This window comes from Thalassophryne amazonica, chromosome 14, assembly GCF_902500255.1.
Source record: "Thalassophryne amazonica chromosome 14, fThaAma1.1, whole genome shotgun sequence".
Classification (NCBI taxonomy): domain Eukaryota; kingdom Metazoa; phylum Chordata; class Actinopteri; order Batrachoidiformes; family Batrachoididae; genus Thalassophryne; species Thalassophryne amazonica.
Window position 1 is genome coordinate 5,976,798 of NC_047116.1, and position 19,824 is coordinate 5,996,621.

At 43.5% G+C, this 19,824-nt stretch overlaps 1 protein-coding gene across 1 annotated transcript in view; it reads left to right on the forward strand.

Annotated features, from left to right (window-relative positions):
• Nucleotides 1-19,824, forward strand: part of cntnap5a (contactin associated protein family member 5a) — a 267,130-nt gene that overhangs the window by 212,754 nt on the left and 34,552 nt on the right. Inside the window, exons 14-16 of the mRNA XM_034186315.1 lie at nt 3,776-3,932; nt 11,042-11,169; nt 15,678-15,848. Coding sequence (XP_034042206.1) covers nt 3,776-3,932; nt 11,042-11,169; nt 15,678-15,848 — 456 coding nt within the window. The remainder of the gene's footprint in view (nt 1-3,775; nt 3,933-11,041; nt 11,170-15,677; nt 15,849-19,824) is intronic.

Genomic DNA, 19,824 nt, shown 5'->3' on the forward strand with positions numbered 1-19,824 from the left:
TGGCTGCTTTGCAAATAATTTGACAGGTGCATCTTTATATAAAACCTGTGCTTCATGTCACTTTAATGTATTCTGGGGCCGCAGCATGCAATACTCAATTATACACAGAGTGCTAAGTGGGCCACGGTGCATCTTCCCCTGCTAGCTTTCATCGCCACTGATGCAGGGTCACGTGTGACAGATGACCATGTATCTCCACGGGTAGAGTTAATGAAACACGGTGGTGTAGGATCACGTAGGCCTCGCTGACACTGACAGACATGTGGAGAAATGCCAACAGACACCAACCGCTCTGGTTACAGCCGCTCCGAGTGACCCGCAAGCCAATTAACCAAACCCTAAGTTAGACCTCGATGACGTCACCAGAGGAGAAGAATGTTATTAGTGGCATCACACTGCTGGAACAGATGGATTTCAAGCAGTATTTTAGTGTGAGTAAGAGACCCGTTTCTGGCCAACAAGAGGGAGATGATCTTAAGGTGGTGGAATACGTTAGCTGAGTGCTGCTTCGGCATCCACTTTGGAACCAATTTGAGAAAGTTTCCATATGGCGCCATCCTTAAACTGCCTGTGCATCCAACCACCACTGGTCCATCAATACCTGTCAGTTTGACATCTGTCTCTGGGTGAACATCTTGAGTTTTCTTTGTGTGGTTGAGTGGAATATTTGGAGCTGGAAGCGTGTGTGTGTGTCTGTGTGTGTGTGTGTGTGTGGGGGGGGGGGGGGGGTCCTGCTGCAGCTGTCAGGGTCGAGTTATCACACATAAAAATGTCATGTCAAAATTAAAATTTTTGACAAAACTCACGAGCGAGGTGGCAGCCTGATGTCACTGTAACCACCGAACACACGTTAGCAGAAATTATGTTGCAATCTGACCACAGTCAAGACGTAATTTTAAATTGATCATGTCTGATCAATTAAACACGGGTATGACGTTCAGTCCCGCTGCACTTAATAAGCACCGTCCTGAATGAGCTAACAGCCAACGCTGCACGTTCAGATCATATTTATGCTCTGCTCTGCTTCAAATAGACACAAAGTCACAGGTCAGTGTGCGTTGTAGCTCACTGCACTTCATAAGCACAAACAGCAGCTTGCAGTGCCTTTAGCTCTTGAAGCAGCAGCGCCGTGGTGAACATTCTAAAAACAGATTTTCACTCTTCTTCTCTTCACTTTCTGAAGGATGGTATGCATCTGACTGACCAGTCAGGTAGCACTTTGCATGTTTTTCCTCATCATCTTCTATGTCTTCTATCTGCCAACCTGCACTGTACAGAGGTGAAGTCAGAGGGGTCAGGGGTCAGAAGACCCCCCCACCCCTAGTAAAAGTCCATATTTGAAACCATTTTTGACATGAAATTTTGATTGTTATTGTTATTATTATTGTTATTATTATTATTATTAGGAGAAATGCATTTTTAACAACTGAAACACTCCATGAGTCTTTCATCAGTGTTGATCAATTAATATGAGTCTGAGTGTCATTTAAGTGCTGCAAAAGTGGAATCAATAAGAGCATATATATATATAAAACATTTTCATTTGGTTACTTTGTTATTTGGTAAAAATAAATATAAACAAGAACCCACAAATGTCCACAACAACAACACTGATGTGGACTCGCCAGTGAGTTCATGGACCTCTGAGGGTTGTTTTTTTGTTGTTGTTTTGTTTTTTAGTTTGGATGGACTTTACTCTGCTCATATGGTGCTGTTGCACACGTTTAGAAGAATACAAGCGTCAGATTGGGTCTTGGTACCACCAAACACTCAGTGTTAACGGACCCAGATGGAGATCGGGGACAAACACGACATGCTAACTAGCCATTTCTGTCAATCTGTTGTGTAGATCGGGGGAGTTTAAAGTGCTTGACTTGTTGTAAATGGGTAAATTCAAGGATCACAAACACACAAGAATGCACGAAAAATGAATGAATAAAAAATAAAACCCCTGTCATCATCTTTCAAAACCAGTAAAACACAGTATTATAAGTCACACTTTATCTCCGTATTAGATAAACTAAAAAGCTGCTCCTTTTCTCTCACGTTTTGAACCCTGCGGCTTAAACAACTGAAATACGTCCAATAATATATTTATTGGCAGAGTAAAAGACGTGTTAGTAAATATAAACTCTTACCTATTAGTTTCAGTGAGGTTCATCTGAAGAAATAAAGTGTCCTCTTTTTTTTAATCCAAAAGAGTGTCTAAACGGTGAAGAAACATCCCTCTGTACACAGCTGTGCCGTAAGAGCTCCTCAACCCAACGAGTTTTGGCGATTAAAAACAAAGAAATAAAATAAAATAATGTTAAAAATTAGTCTGTTTTGTTTGTGTTGAGCGGACGGTTAAAAGTGAACCTGAACTACACTACCCACAATGCTCCATGTGTCGACCGGCCAATCACGTCTTGCGCTTAATGATGACATGGACAGGTGCCTTTTTGCATTTACGCAATATCTCTAAAATCAGAAAGGTCTTGTCTCAGAGTGATGCTGAAAAACTAATTCATGCATTTATTTCCTCTAGGCTGGACTATTGTAATTCATTATTATCAGGTTGTCCTAAAAGTTCCCTAAAAAGCCTTCAGTTGGTTCAGAATGCTGCAGCTAGAGTACTGACGGGGACTAGCAGGAGAGAGCATATCTCACCCGTGTTGGCCTCTCTTCATTGGCTTCCTGTTAATTCTAGAATAGAATTTAAAATTCTTCTTCTTACTTATAAGGTTTTGAATAATCAGGTCCCATCTTATCTTAGGGACCTCATAGTACCATATTACCCCATTAGAGCGCTTCGCTCTCAGACTGCGGGCTTACTTGTAGTTCCTAGGGTTTGTAAGAGTAGAATGGGAGGCAGAGCCTTCAGCTTTCAGGCTCCTCTCCTGTGGAACCAGCTCCCAATTCAGATCAGGGAGACAGACACCCTCTCTACTTTTAAGATTAGGCTTAAAACTTTCCTTTTCGCTAAGGCTTATAGTTAGGGCTGGATCGGGTGACCCTGGACCATCCCTTGGTTATGCTGCTTTAGACGTAGATTGTGGGGGGGTTCCCATGATGCACTGTTTCTTTCTCTTTTTGCTCCGTATGCATCACTCTGCATTTAATCATTAGTGATCGATCTCTGCCCCCCTTCACAGCATGTCTTTTTCCTGTTTTTTTCCCTCAGCCCCAACCAGTCTCAGCAGAAGACTGCCCCTCCCTGAGCCTGGTTCTGCTGGAGGTTTCTTCCTGTTAAAAGGGAGTTTTTCCTTCCCACTGTTGCCAAGTGCTTGCTCATAGGGGGTCGTTTTGACCGTTGGGGTTTTTTATAATTATTGTATGGCCTTGCCTTACAATATGGAGCGCCTTGGGGCAACTGTTTGTTGTGATTTGGCGCTATATAAGAAAAAAGTTGATTGAGTTGATGGTTGACATCATCAGCAAGCGACAGGCAGCCAGTCTGCCACAAATAACAAACAGACGGATGAAAATGTTTGATTTTAGGGTTTACAAATGTTTTTGGCTGTTAAACTTTGCTCACTTTACCAGCAAAAAAAAGTTATCAGACTGAAAGTTATTGGAAGTAAATTTATTAGAAGATAATTGGTCCGATGATGGTTTTAAAACTTATCTGAAAAGCTAATCCACTAGCAAAAACATCAGTTTATTGGATTATCAGATTATCTGAACTATGCCCATCACTGGTATTTCAGCTTTTCAAGGTGTTTGAACTTTTTGGATTGTGTACACAAACAAATCTTTGTGGTTGAACGATATCACATGTGTGTCGTTGATGCAGACGGCAGCCCGCTGTCCTGGTGGGTGGACCAGGGTGGAGAGAGGCGGAGCTACTGGGGCGGCTTTCTGCCTGGAGTCCAGCAGTGCTCGTGCAGCCAGGAGGAGAACTGCATCGACATGAACTACTTCTGCAACTGTGACGCTGACACACATTCGTGGTACATCACGCAGAAACACAAAAACAAAAACACAGTCTTCGCTTTTCTTCACGCTGTCGTAGCAGCAAATCCGGCGGGAATATTCTCAAACGCCCAACAGGCATCAGAAGCATTTGAAACTGTGATGGAGTTACTGCTGCTGTTCTCTGCAGACAACGTGTACACGATCAGCAACATGCACATTTTATTAGTGAAGTGGGCGGGGCACACAGGTCCACGTGGGGCTCCAAGGGTCAAGGTCAGTGAGGACAACACTACTGAATTAAGGCACAAAATGTCCAAACTGAACCTTGGAAAAAGTTTTAGAGGCAAGCAGATGAACGTAAAGCACAGCTCTCTCTTGGAATTCAAGGAGTCATGGATATCTTTATTTTCCCCACGATGACCAAAGTGTTCCAGTGCCAGCAGCATCCACATAATCAGAGAAACACTAATAAATGAAGAGTAAATCTAAAAGCACAACCTCACTAAGTCACTTAAAAGGCCGATAGCAGCCGAGACAAGAGTTTTTACGTCTGTTTGTATCTGTGGGCAGATCAGCTTGAGTTCTTTACACAGCAGATGACGAGGAACACCCAGGACTGACCGGATTGTCGTCAAAGTCCAGACCTTATTCTTATGAATTAGGTCATTTAAGGTGGTGACTGCAGGGTATCATCAATATGTTGGGCAAAATTCAGTCTGTTTCTGAAGGTACGTGAACTGTACCAGCTGACAGAGAATGTGAGGACCGATCCAATGAAACCTGCTCATCAAGGTATCGTCTCCATCAGCCATTCACAAGCTTAATAACACTGAAAAATCTTCGGGGGTGCACCCAAATCTTTAATCAATAAGATGAGACTAAGATGAGACATTTCCATCTTTACAGTTGTGATTGGACGTTCTTGGATCCTGCAGTTGTTTAGAAATGGCCTTCTCAGCTTGTGTATGAGGTCTGTTAGAAAAGTATTGGACCTTTTTATTTTTTTTCAAAAACCTGATGGATTTGAATCATGTGTGCTTGCATGAGCCAACCTTGAACCTTCGTGCGCATTCGTGAGTTTTTTCACGCCTGTCGATTGTGTAATTTGCTTGTAAGCAACCTTTGTGTGAGGATGGGTGGAGTCTCTCATCGTTTTTCTTTGCAAGGAAAATGGCGGAACGACTGGAGCAGCGCGACTGCATCAGATTTTGCCAGAAACTGGGCGACAGCCAGGTGGAAACCATTTGGATGAATTCAGATGGCTTTTGGTGGCTTTTCAGTTGTGTGACTATCCGAGAAATTGTGGGAGAGCTGGGCATGTCACAACATGTCCTGTGAGACTTCAACACGGCGGTGCTTTTGTTCCGCCATCAGCTTCATGCCGAAGCCATTGGCATGAATTTTGCTGCAACTCTTTTCATGGCAAAATCTTCTGTCACAGTGGAATGTGCCGAAAAAGTGCTGATGTCCACCTCTTCCACAATTTCTCGGTTAGTCACACGACGGTCCCACATCACCACAGCGTTCACTTTGGAAATGATCTGGTCATTTCAGTGTGTTGATGGCCACCCGGAGCGCGGCTCGCTCTCCACCGTTGTGCGGCCATCTTTAAACCGGTTGTACCGCTCCTTAATCTGTGTGATGCCCATAGGATCGTCACCGAAAGCCGTCTGAATAATCCAAATGGTTTCCACCTGGCTGTCGCCCAGTTTCTGGCAAAATTTGATGCAGTCGCGCTGCTCCAGTCGTTCCACCATTTCCTTGCAAAGAAAAAATGACAAGAGACTCCAACCATCCTCACACAAAGGATGCTTACAAGCAAATGATGCAATCGACAGGCGTGAAAAAACTCACGCATGCGCACGAAGGTTCAAGGTTGGCTCATGCAAGCACACGTGATTCAAATCCATCAGGTTTTTGAAAAAAATAAAAAGGTCCGATACTTTTCTAACAGACCTCGTAAATCTACAATATCTGCTCCTTAGCTCTTCACTGAGGTCCTTGGACTTTTCCATTGTTCTGAGTATTGATCAGTCCAATGAGTGCTGTCAAACACATCCTGTATATGTTGGCAAAGAGAAACTACCAGTTGTAGTCAATCATGGTCACAAGCAGGGCGTGAACACATCTTGGCCTCCTCATAAAAACATTGTCTAAGCTTCAGCACCATTTATTAAAACATTTATACTATGAATGCAAGTATATATTTGAGCCTGTATGTTTAACTCTGACCCTGAGTGGATGAGAGAAGATCCAAACTAAACTCAAACCTGTGCACCAAATTCTTGCTTTTTAGTGATTCATGATGTTTGCTGAACAATGATTCCACCCTGACAAACGAGCAGTTCAAAGACATCATTAAAAGCCCAAAATCATCACGACGTTCATGCCCATGACGAGCGTGTGGAAACCTCAAACCACAGCTCTAAATGAAAAGTGATACATAATTAAAAGCCCAAGGCTTTATTTGATTACATCTTATATCATTTAAAAAGTTAAATATGTAGTTAGATTAGAAAATTGTAAATCAAATGTGTTTTTATTTGTTCATTTTCAGTGACCTGTCATTGGCCGCCTGCAGTACATTCACACCAATCACTGACCCACATTAAAGGAGGAACCTTGTGATAAAAGTGCACATGCTCCCGCATTTGGCTTGAAGGTCGACTTTTCAGTTTCAATGCCCACATATTTGTATGTCGCCACGACCTCATCAGCCTGCTGGTGGATCACCGCGGGAGAGATGACCGTAGGAATGTTTCTAAAATCTGGGCTGTGATCAGGGTCAGCGCTGCGAAGGAGAGATGCGATCTCAGAATGGTGAACTTAATGATGTGCCGCCTCATATATCGGCTTTGGCACATGTTAGTGTACAAGACAAATAAATGAGGTGAGAGGACACGTCCCTGGGGCGATCCAGTGGGGGATAAAAGAACATCTGACAAAACACCATTAACCTTCACACATTGTGACATTCCAGTGAAGAAATCCATCAGCCAACAAATCAGGCAAGTAACAATCTTGTGGACGTTCTATAACCTTCCTGCTAAACTCTGAGGTGGGCTGCAATTAAAACAGAGGAGAAATCGATAAAAAACACTCACTCTCCACTTGGCTGTTCCCATTAGGGGGCGCCACAGCAGATCATCTGTCTCCGTCTCACCCTGTCCTCTGTAACTTCCTCTGTCTCACCAGCCACCTACCTGCATATCCTCCCTCAGCCCACCCATAAACCTCCTCTTTCTTTTCCTCATGCAATACCACATCTCTTCTCTTGGCAACCTCTCATAAGCTTTCTTTAAATCCACAAACATACAATGTAACTCCTTCTGACCTTCTCTCTACTTCTCCATCATCCGATGTGTGAGTATGTGTGTGAATATCAGGCATCATTGTACAGCACTTTGAGCTTCTAATTCAGATGGAAAAGCACTATATAAATGCAGTCCATTTTACCATCAGCACTCAGAGCAAACATTGCATCTGTAGTGCTCTTTCTCAGCATGGAACCGAATTGCTATTAACAGATCTTTACCCCTTTTCTAAGCCTAGCTTCTACTGCTCTTTCCCGTAACTTCATACTGTGGTTGGTCAGCTTAATGTCTCTGTAGTTACAGCACCTCTGCACATCACCCTTGTTCTTAAAAATTGAAACCAGGACACATCAAACCTTCTCTCTTATTTTCTTCATTCATCAGCTTCTCAAAACACTCCCTCCACCTCCTCAACACACTCTCCTTGCTTATTAGCACATTTCCATCTGCATCCCTTATCACCCTAACCTGTTCTGTACAAGCCCTTTTCCTCTTCCTTAGTGTTCAACTTTATGTACAGTTCACGGCGTCCATTCCTTAGCCTTTGTAACATCTCTTTTCATATCATATAAATGCATTTATATATAAATGCAGTCCATTTATCCTGTACAGTGTTGAAGAGCATATTATGATTTCATCATAAGTGTGTCGACAGGCCTGTGCTCATGAAGTCACTTCAAAGTTTGTTTTTTTGTTGTTGTTGTTTTGTTTTTGGTACAGAAATTTAAAAGTCTTTGGAGTAATGTCAAAGATTCAAGTCTGGGAGCAAGTGTTTGTGTTGCACACCTCCACTTCCTTGACACTACAGAACTACCTTGGGTGCTGGTTGGAAACCGCCCAGGCAGACAACTGGTCCACCGCCACTTCTCCCAAGTAAACATCTATCTGTTGCAGCCAGGTGAAGTGCGGGCATCATCTTGACCTTCTACTGCCACTGGGGACTGGGGACAACACTGAGGCCTCCACATGCTGGATCAGACACGGAATGGCATCACATGGCCAAAATGTCATAGCTGATGTTCCCTGCCAGTGCAAGTGATAGTTCTTATTTTAATCTCCCCAAATAACCACTCGTTTGAATCAAAGTCATTCCAGTGGTACCCAGAAATCCTCTGAAGACACCTGGTACCCAAGACATCCAGTCATTACCTTCCTGTAGGTCACTGGCTAGAGTCAGTCTCATATCCACACAGTAAGACAGGAAGCACCAGGAACCTAAAGACTTGGACCGTCATTCTCCTACAAAGATATTAGCATAACACCTCTGTTCAGTGACCTCATGAATCTATACGTTCTTCCCAGGTGTGTCTATCTCAGACACCAAGGACCCAGAGATGAATGTCACTGCAGAGATAACTGAATGTCTCTTCAAGTTCAACACAATGGAGTGATAATGTTAAAATAAAACAGAATATATCTGCCAACTGTTCAACATAGTTATTAAATATACGATCGCTGAGACTTTTTTCCACCAAGAAAACGTTTCTTCAGAGTTTTGGCCCTAAAAACATGCATCCTGTTCTGCTCAGTAACATCGTTTTTAAGGACTGGGAGCTCCATGGTAAAACTGTGCACATTAAGATGAGTGTAAAAAAAAAGAAGAATTCATTTGAAAGGTCAAGGTCAGACCTGCTATTAGAGGAAATTGGACACTTCATGGACTGCATCCCCATCTTTGACTTCACGCATGCAGGACCTGAATTACTTAAGCATGTTCTTTATTTGTCCTTGTGACTATATTTCACAAGCTTGTGCTCCTTTGAAATGTGCTTTTGTAGTTCTCTGTGCAGGCACCCCCCCACCCCACCCCCATGGTGTTTTTGGCAGATCTTGAAGACCCATGCATTACAAATCCCAGTCTGTGCAATTAAAATACTCCTGAATAGACTGATTTGACCAGAGCAGAGCATCCTTTGGGCTTGTTTCTCTTCAGGACCAGTATGTCTGATCGACTCTGTGATCAGACAAACAGAGTGGAGCTTTAAATCAGGATTTGTACAATACCTCCACGGAGTCATAACAGAAGTCAAGAGGCTTCATTAGTCCTGCTGGACAAATCACATACACCTTAAAAGTTGCATAGACATGCCAGGTTGACAGTGATTAAAATAATCAATTAGAAAATTCTATATTTGCCTTTCAGGAAGTATGGAAAAGTATAACAAATACATAAAAGGGTTGCCCGGATACAAAAGAGTTTAATCTGTCTCGGTGTGTTGTGGGTTTGAGGAAAACAGGTTTGACATTTTTTCCAAAGATGCTGATGAGCTTTCAAATCAATTTTGCATCAAGGCCCAAACTCTCAAGGCTTGGGCCAAGGCTTGAAGCTCAAAACCAAGGCCAAGGTATTAATAAAGGGAGGGGGAGCAGGGGGAAGAAAATCGATCATACAAAACAACAAAAAACACGCACACAGAGAACTTTTATATGCAAAGCATCATATGTTCCAGAACAAACCGAGTGTTCTGCATTGTGCAGGTTGTTTAGATACTAAAATTGTTCTTTAACATGCTCATTTTATGTCTCGATTTTTCTTGAGATGACAAAGGAGTTGAACCATCAAGGTAGAAGCCAGTGCAAAAGTATCTGGGACCAAGTTCAAGGTCTCCAAACAAAAGGACTTCATGTTCATGTGCCAAGCAGGTTTTCAGTACCATTTAAGGGTACTGAACAATACTTACAATCCATCCTCAGTGCACCATGGAATACACAAAAAGTATGGTGGCCATTCCAGGGCAGTAACTGTAGTAAAGGTCAATGAAGACTTTCATGGGGTCAAAATTGGAAAAAATGTCATTTAGTCCCTTTAAGCGGTACTGATTAGGTCAACATTGTCTACTGGCTCATGGACTACGAGACACCTTCAGGGCGAGGCCAAGCAGCAAAGTGCTGCAACAATGTCTGTGATAGTAGAGAACCTTGAATCTTTGTGACTAGTCACTAGCCAACAGTCTGCCTCTCGGTAGGAGGGGTCTGGTTAGGTTTAAAACTCCAGCTTTTGTGGCTTCTGTTTGTTCTTCTCTACAACGGTCAAAACAGAAGTCAGACCACCAGAGCAAGAATTTTAGCTGAGGAAGCTTCTGTGATTTGAAACAAAACATCCTCGTATCAAGCAACCCAGTCGAAGATTCAAGCTTCTCTACTATGGAAACCACCTGGACAACTGAGAGCCTACACAGAAACAATGTCTGTGATAGTCACCTATAAAGAGACAGTGCTCCAGTCCCAAACCTTGGCTGGATTAGTTTTGATGTTGGCATCCATCCCCTGAACACATCTGCTTGTAATCAAAGACACTCTTCACTTTGGCTTTCCAAATGAGTTTGCCTTGACCTTAAGAAGCCCCTTTGAGGAGCAGCATGATGTCCTGAAGACACTGGTTTTAACTCACAGTGCAACAAAACCAAAAAAGCAAATGGTGCATCTTTAACCCGTCGTGTTTGCTTTATTTTTCTGCAGTCTTTTGCATCATCCATCAGAATCCGAGTCCAGTTCAGAACATCATCTCTTCCAGAGGCGTCTCAGGCTTTGAGAACAATTAATCATATTTCATGGATGTGCTACAGTAAGATGAAAATCATCATCATTTCCAAACTCAGACTATCACAGCGTTGGCGTGTTACACGCTGTACGTACTGTATGCTAATCTTCAGCTCGCTGAGTCTTCTGCGGGTTTGCACATCAGGGAGCTCCATTTGCATTTTTCCACAGGCACTTAGTGATGGATTGCTCTTTTTTTAATGTGTTTACTCTGCACTCCTCACATAAATAAATTCCTCAATCTGGAAGTGAAACTGATGCTTATTCTTTTTTTTTTTTACTTGTCTCAGGACGAATGACACGGGAGTCCTGTCTTATAAAGACCACCTGCCGCTGACCCAGATTGTGATTGGAGACACCAACCGGACCGGCTCTGAGGCCGTCTACAGTGTTGGTGCTCTGCGTTGTTATGGCGACAGTAAGTGATGTCTTCGGCTTCTGAAATATTTGATTATTTAATTGATGTAGATGTTGGAATACTGTCATCTTTTGCCTCACACTGATCCTCTGCTACAACTAAAGGTATAATTTAAATTGGCTCATTAAAGTTAATCAAAGACAAACGAGGAAATGAAAATGCAGTCAGGCCACTGACGTCTTGTTTTCCACATGCAAGTCTTCATAAATTAGCATGAAGTTACTCTGAAATGAAAAATAAACATGCCAAAATCCTCTCCTGGGGCCTGGGCCTTTGTTTGGGTTGGGTCTCTGATCTTACTCATGATGCCTTCAGGATCTCTGCGTTGGCTCTTGATAGGGTTTTGCTGGATGGTTCTGCTGCCTCATAATCTCCAGGGGATGAGGGCTGGCATGCATGGGGCCAGCAGGCGCCTGGTGCCAGTGACCGCGGGCTGCCTACTTGTTGGCTCTGGCAGTGCAGCTCTGGCCTCAGGGAGCCCTGTCAGTGGTCAAGGAGGAGGGTCAGTGTCATGTCTTCGTTCACAGTACGGGTGTGGCCCTTCACGTGGTCTCTCTGAGGCTGCTTCTTGCAGTGTGGGGTGCTGATCCTTGGGTTGCTTGTCCTCTTGCTGTGTGGGTTCTCCCCCACGGTCATCACAACACTTTGCCTGGTGTTCCTTGGGTGTTGGCTCCCCGTGTGTCCAGCGGGCACTGACTGCAGCTTAGGGGTCTGTCAATACTTATGTACATTTGATTTCTTATTTATTTTTAATAAATTAGAAAAAAATTGAAATCGAATACATTTTAAAATACTTTTTTCATGTTGTCCTTATGGGGTGTTGGGAATAAAATTTTGAGGGAAAAAAAAAATTGAATTCATTTTCATTTACAACAAAATGTGAGAAAAGTGAAGCGCTGTGAACACTTTCTGGATACACCGTGCAGTCGATCTTACTGTAGAAAGCCATTCATCATGTTCCACGTAAAGGGTCATTCAGTGCTTGTTGGAGTCAAGTGAGCTTATTGTCTGTGTTTGGTGGTTGGAGCTATAATGGTCCTGTAGCGCCTGCCAGAGGACAACAGGTCAAACAGCTGGTGTCCAGGATGTGAAGAGTCCTTAAGTATATCTTTGACCTCTCTGGAAAGACTTCTCCAGCTCCTGCTGTCTCAGCAAAGCCAGAGGGCAGCAGATTGTTTCCATGTGTGGTGCTGATGACCATCTGATGAGCTCTCCTGTCTCCTGCTGGGAAACTAATATACCACGCTCCAATAATGCCATGCACAGATAGTGGTGCGCCCAGATAATGCTGTGCCCAGATAATGGCGCACTCAGATAAAGCCGTGCCCAGATAATGGCGCGCTCAGATAATGCCGTACCCAGATAATGGCTCACTCCGATATTGCGTGCCCAGATAATGGCGCGCTCAGATAATGCCGTACCCAGATAATGGCTCACTCCGATAATGCGTGCCCAGATAATGGCGCACTCTGATAATGCTGTGCCCAGATAATGGTGTGCTCCGATAAAGCCGTGCCCAGATAATGGCGCACGTCGATAATGCCGCGCTCAGATAATGCTGAACTCCAATAAAGCCATGGTCAGATGATGATACGCTCCGATAACGCCGTGCCCAGATAATGCCGCGCTCAGACAAAGCCGTGCCCAGATAATGATACGCTCCGATAATGCCGTGCCCAGATAATGGCACGCTCCGATAACGCCGTGCCCAGATAATGATGCGCTCCAATAATGCTGTGCCCAGATAATGGCATGCCCAGATAATGGTGCACTCCGATAATACTGTGCCCAGATAATGCCACGCTCAGACAAAGCCGTGTCCAGATAATGATATGCTCTGATAATGGCACGCCTCGATAACGCCGTGCCCAGATAATGGCGCGCTCAGATAATGCCGTGCCCAGATAATGGCACACTCAGATAATGCCATGCCCAGATAATGGTGCGCTCCGATATGCCCAGATAATGGCGTGCTCCGATAATGCTGTGCCCAGATAATGGCGCACTCAGATAATGTCAAGCCCCAATAAAGCCATTCCCAGATAATGGTGCGCTCCGATAATGCTGTGCCCAGATAATGCTGTGCTCAGACAAAGCCGCACCCAGATAATGATATGCTCCAATAATGCCGTGCCCAGATAATGTCACCTCCAATAATGCCGTGCCCAGATAATGGCACGCTTCGATAATGCCGTGCCCAGATAATGGCGCGCTCAGATAATGCCGTGCCCAGATAATGGCGCGCTCCGATAATGCCGTGCCCAGATAATGGCGCACTCCGATAATGCCATGCCCAGATAATGGCGCACTCCGATAATACCGTGCCCAGATAATGCATCACCCAGATAATGCTGTGCCCAGATAATGCCACGCTCAGACAAAGCCGCACCCAGATAATGATATGCTCCGATAATGCCGTGCCCAGATAATGGTACGCTTCGATAACGCCGTGCCCAGATAATGGCGCATTCCAATAACGCCGTGCCCAGATAATGGTGCACTCAGATAATGCCGTGCCCAGATAATGGCGCGCTCCAATAATGCCGTGCCCAGATAATGGCGCGCTCCGATAATGCCGTGCCCAGATAATGACGCGCTCCGATAATGCCGTGCCCAGATAATGGCGCACTCCGATAATGCCGTGCCCAGATAATACATCGCCCAGATAATGCTGTGCCCAGATAATGCCGCACCCCGATAAAGCGTTCCCAGATAATGGTGCGCTCCAATAATGCTGTGCCCAGATAATGCCTCACTCAGACAAAGCCGCACCCACATAATGGTACTCTCTGATAATGCTGTGCCCAGATAATGGCGCACTCTGATAACGCCGTGCCCAGATAATGGTGCACTCTGATAATGCCGTGCCCAGATAATGCCACGCTACGATAAAGCTGTGCCCAGATAATGCCATGCCAAGATAAAGCCGTGCCCAGATAATGGTGCGCTCAGATAATGCCGTACCCAAAAAAATGGCACGCTCAGACAATGCCATACATATGCAAAGGCTTAAACTGAACCAGCAGATTTTTTTGTGCTGTTTAAGTTTTAATCACTAATTAACACACCACAGATATTTTAAAGACATAAAACCCAGATTTTAACTTTTTTTTTTTGAGCAAAAGTTTAACCTGGAGCTATTTCGTTTTCAAATCTGCTATTTCAAAGGGGTAACATAGTATAAAACTAGGAATACTGTGATGTCATACTCATATCACCCACGTTGTTGCTGGTGGGATGGGGTGAAATACAGTCACAGGTGGACTGGGTGTAGAGTGTCAGGAGGGAGAACTGGAGGTGAGAGACGGGGGTCATGTTTGACAGTTTGTGGGTGGTTTGTGAGGAATACCTTCATCCAAGTCCAGATGGAACAGGAGAGGCCACAATCAGTTTGCCAGTTGTATGTGTGGAGTGATGTGATGAATGCTCAGCTGTACTCGTGTAGCTCCCCTGGTGTTCTAAATGACTCAGCGCAGTGGGATGGCGGTGGTGATGTGTCTTCCATGGACCAATTAGCTCTGAGAATGTACGCTGAAGGTGGACGGGTGGTTGATTTTGATGTGCCATAAGTCTTTCAAACCCCTTCATGAATATTGGTGTGAGTGGGACTGGTTGATTAAGGCCGTCTGTGGCTGGCTTTCAGGACACCGGGCTAATGGTGGCTGACTTTAGGCTGGGTAGATTGATGGCTTGTTTTCTGGAAAGCTTAAAGATCTTAGTGAAGGCTCCTGATGGCTGGTCAGCACACGCTTTAAGTACTTTCCCAGGTACTCCATCAGGCCCAGCAGCTTTCCTCAGGTTCAGTGAGTGACCTGTGCATGATGTTCCTGTAGAGGGAGTGTGTGGGTGATGGAGCTAGTGTTTTTATGGACTTTTTACACCAAAATGAGCAAAGAAACAGCTCAATTCATCCTTCACATGAGGGTTCTTGTCCTTGTAGTTTGTGATGTACTGTACTTCCTATTACACCCACCGGGGGTCAGTCTTTTAGAGAGCCCTCAGGCCTTCTGTTCTGGGCCTCCTCAGCATCTTTGATGCCTCTCTTTGGGTTGGATCGAATGCTGCTGTACTGGGCTCTATCAGCTGACCAGAGGAGTGTCTGGACTTTGTCATCCAGGGTTTATAGTCCTGTACCTGAAAGGCGCCGTGAGGGTGTTGTTTAGTTTTCCTCTGGAGGGGAGTGGACACTGAAATAAGGAGCAATGACAGGTATCCGCTGTTTTTTTCCTCAAGCAAAAACAAAATGCGATAGTTGTGTTTAACTGCAAACAGTGTTACCGATGTGATCAGAAATATTGATCCACTTTGATTGATGCACTCAGAACTAACCCATGTGTTTGAACCATGGTTGCTTCCATCTTTAAATGCTTTAAATCAATCGCTATGGGCGGGGCAAAGGTGGTAAACATCACCCTGGATATGTGGAACTTTATTTTTTATTAAGATGGGCTCCAGAATGACGTCTGTTCCTGTTAAATCACTTTAAAGTCTTTTTTTCTTCTTTTCAGAGTCCATCTGGAACTCGGCCTCCTTCTACCAGGAGTCGTCCTACCTGCACTTCCCCACCCTGCAGGCAGATGTTGCCTCTGATATCTCCTTCTACTTCAAGACCAGTGCTCCTTCAGGAGTCTTTCTGGAGAACCTGGGCCTGCAGGACTTCATCCGGGTGGAGCTCAGCTGTGAGTTACTGGACACTGATCTGGATCTCTCTCTAACCAGCTGCTCATAAATCTGCCGACTTGTACGAGCACATTTGCAGTGAGGAGGTCCAAACAGACATATAATCCTCACGTACAACAAATAAAAGACTTACCGTATTTTCCAGAGTATAAATTGCATTTTTTTTTTCTGGTTTGGGAGGAGCTGTGACTTATAGTCCAGTACGACTTGTATAGCGAAAAATCATTTATTTGTAATTCATTGTTATTATAATGATAATTCTAATAATTACAATGACTATTTATACTGGATGTTCTCAGGAAGCAAAGCACGAAGCAAAATAAATTAATAATAAAAGAATAAATGGCAAAAAAACACACTATAGCAATACAAAAAAAATTCCAAATTAAAGAGCTGAAAATACAGAAAAAAGGGGCGACTTATCCTCCGGTGCAACTAATATATGAGTGTTTCTTCCTCATCAAAATGTATTTTTTTAACAGGTGGAATTTATACTCTTGTAATCTGGTGGGATTAATATTCTGATGTGAATTATAATCTGGTGTGATTTATATTTTGGTTTATTCTTCCTTGTCAAGATTCTGGTGTGATTTATACTCCAGTGGGATTTATACCGTACAACATTCTCCAGAAAATACCGTACCATTATTGCCTCTCGTCACCTGTGGACGCTGTGTGCATTTTTCCCACACGGACTTTCAAACAGATTCCAGTTCATATTTGCCAAAAGTGTCTGTGAACACAAATTTGTCGTTTTGGCTCTGAGGTGACATTTACAAATACTTCCTGTGCAGGTTTTTGCTCTGAGAGCACAAACGGACAAAGTGACGTTGTAACCTTCACGGTATCGACCTGCATCATCCCGTCAGTGCTCTCAGCACACGTATCGACCTCACCTCCGGACCAATAACACTTAATGGCTCCTATGTTAATAAAGAACTTTTAATGACCCTAAATGTAATAAATAAGGATTAATGGCTGCAGTGTTCATAAATAATGTTTAATGATTCTGATGTTAACGTGGACTTTTGTTCTGTTTGGAGTCTGAGAGCCGGCGTTGAAACAGGCGTGTCAGCAGAATGCCGGCGCTCATCACAACACTTTAATTTAGGGAAAATCAGCTGTTGTGCAGTGTGACGTTGTCCTCTTGGTGCGAGTGAACAGCAGCGGCTTGTCGCGGGATGATTTCACGCACCCCTGCACACCGGCGTGCACATCCGTAATGAATCCAGACAGGTGACGTGGCGAGGATTCATCCAGGTTGCTGATTGGTGGAAAGTCAAATTCATCTTCACAGGAGAAACAAACAGGTGTTGTTGTGAATATCAACATATTTGTCACAGAAGAAAACATCTTCTGAAACCAGTGAAGGAGGAACATGCAGAACACTAGGAGGGCAGCCGTTAGAGCGCATTCCACTGCCGACACCCTCAGCACCTCTAATCGATTAATAACACTTTAATAATGTCCAGGTTTCTGCTTCTTTATGTCAGTCCACCCCAATATTTAACAATGTGTATTTCAGGCTTTCAGTCACTTCCTAGACTCAGCTCAACATTTGCATAAAACAGACCTCTCATCTATTTTGGCCCTGCCTAGGTGGCAGCCCAGCTTGTCTCCACCTGTCTCTTGTCACTGTAAAAAAATATCCATCAGGACTCTGATTGAAAAGGAAAGGCAGCAGGTTGCTTTACTTCTGTCTGTTGTAGCTAATGAGACCAAGGGGTGATGGGGTCCCCGCCGTGCTTGTCAGCATCGTAACCAATGCCATCAGAACACCGAACACCCTCTGCTGGACAAACTGTATAATGTCACAATTTCTGAACAGCCAAAGTGTTGTTCTGTGTTGTTCATTTTGTAAAATGTTTTTTTTTTTTTTTTTAATCAGCAGAAATAAGATACTGATGTGCTTGTGAAAGGGTCATATCAGCTGATACTCTCAGCCAAATGATATATCAACTAAGTTCAACATCCAAAACTTGTAAGAGTTCTTTATGTTAAAGAGAGGTAACAAGTGGACATAACAAAATAAGGCTGCAATGTTTTAGAGTGTACATGGTTGTGAAACTTTGACCCTAACCAGTGACCCAAGTTGATGGCTGGATGTGTTTAGTATCAGGTCTCTTTGAAGGATCTTTTGGGTACCGCTGTAACTTTTACTTAGTTGATGAGGATTTTTTTATTGCATTGTGAGGGAACGTCACTGTTGACATTTTATCTCTGATCACGATTCAGCACACAGGGACTTCAGTGTTGAGGACCTCAGCGGCTGAAGGTGGTCATGAACCCGTCCATGTTTCACCCAGCTGCAGCAGATAGATGGTTATTTGTTGAGAGGTGGGGATGAATCGGTTGTCTCACTGGGTGGTTGTCATCCAGGACCCAAGACTGTTCCATGATGTTGTGGATGCAGCGACGCATGGTCCCACTGAATTTTAACAGACTTGACTTGTATTTCCACCTTCTCAATAGGTTTTGTAGAAATCACTTGTAGTTTTTTGAGTATTCCTGCAATAAAAGTTTTTACGTCTGCCAAGGAGGTTATGTTTTCGGTCAAGTTTGTTTGTTTGTTTGTTTGTCTGTCTGTTTGTCAGCAGGATAACTCAAAATGTTTTTAACAGATTTTGATGAAATTTTGTGGAGTTGTTGGAAATGACAAGAGGAACAAGTGATTAAATTTTAGTGGTGATCTGGATCACGATCCGGATCCAGGAATGTTTTAAAGGATTCTTCACCATTGCGGGATAGGAGGAATTTTGACATTCTACTTTCTAACTCCACAAAAACAAGGCAGAAAGGCTTGAAAAAAATTAGGGTGTAACACAGTCAAATGTTCTATCAAACAACAAAGTTTGGTGATGATCGGATCTGGATTCCAGATCTGGTGATCCAGAATATGCAAAAATATAGGGAAAATAGAAAATGTGTCAGTGTGAGGTGATAAATGAAGCTAGAGATGCACAACTAACACCAAATTGTAGCTGAATCTGTACTGATTCAGTAAGGTGTCATCAGATTTGATGTAGCTTCAGATGTTATGGAGATAGATCCAGAAGAAAACTGCCATTACAGAAAAATCATTTTTATACAATAACTTTTGAACTATTAAAGACATAAAAGTGATTCCAAGTTCTAGTGGTATGTTTTCATGGTCAAGGATGTCAAATATAAAGGAAAGAAAAGTGTATGTATCATAGTTTTGGTTGTAACACTGAATTGTTGAATAGATCACTGTGCCAAGGAGGGAATCTCTTTAGGGTCAGTGACCCTATGGCCTTGTGTAGCAGATGCAACACTTAAAATATAGTTCTATTTCAGAATTTACCGTTATTTATTTAGAGAAGTGTTTCATAAATGTTAAAAAATCATATATTTGCAGTTTAGTTGAATAATAAATTGAATTTTGTCTCTTATTTGTTTTTGTCTATAAGCACATGCAATATCAATATCAGTGCTCAGATGACAGTAGCTTCTGGGAAAGGTGCAAGTTGCAGTAAACTGATGACAAGCGCTAAGGATACATGCTATCCAGTCATAGCAGATGAACCTTTTTTTTACTACTGAGCAAACATCATTAGACTTTTTGAGGTTCAGTGATTCCACGGCGTGTAGATGTTATGGCGTCAGTGACCCCATGGCCTTGGCGGAGGATTGCACTCTCCGAGTGCTTCTAGTTGTTTTTTTTTTCTACGTGCACGCTGCGCTCTTGGAAGCTGTCTCTCAGGAAGCAGCGGCTCTGACTTTTCCTCAGGATGTTTGGAGCTGTAATGTTTCACCGCAGGTTCCTGCAGACTCAGTGAAATATTGACGAGCTGTCAGCACAGCCCCCTCATAAATCCACTCGGGTCATCTCGCTCCCCAGCAGCATTGGATCACGTTACATCAGCCCCTGATGATCGAGTGGCACAGAAAAAAACATTCAATCTGACCCACATGTTGTCTGACGTTTATTTATTTCCCTTTGTGACCTCCCAG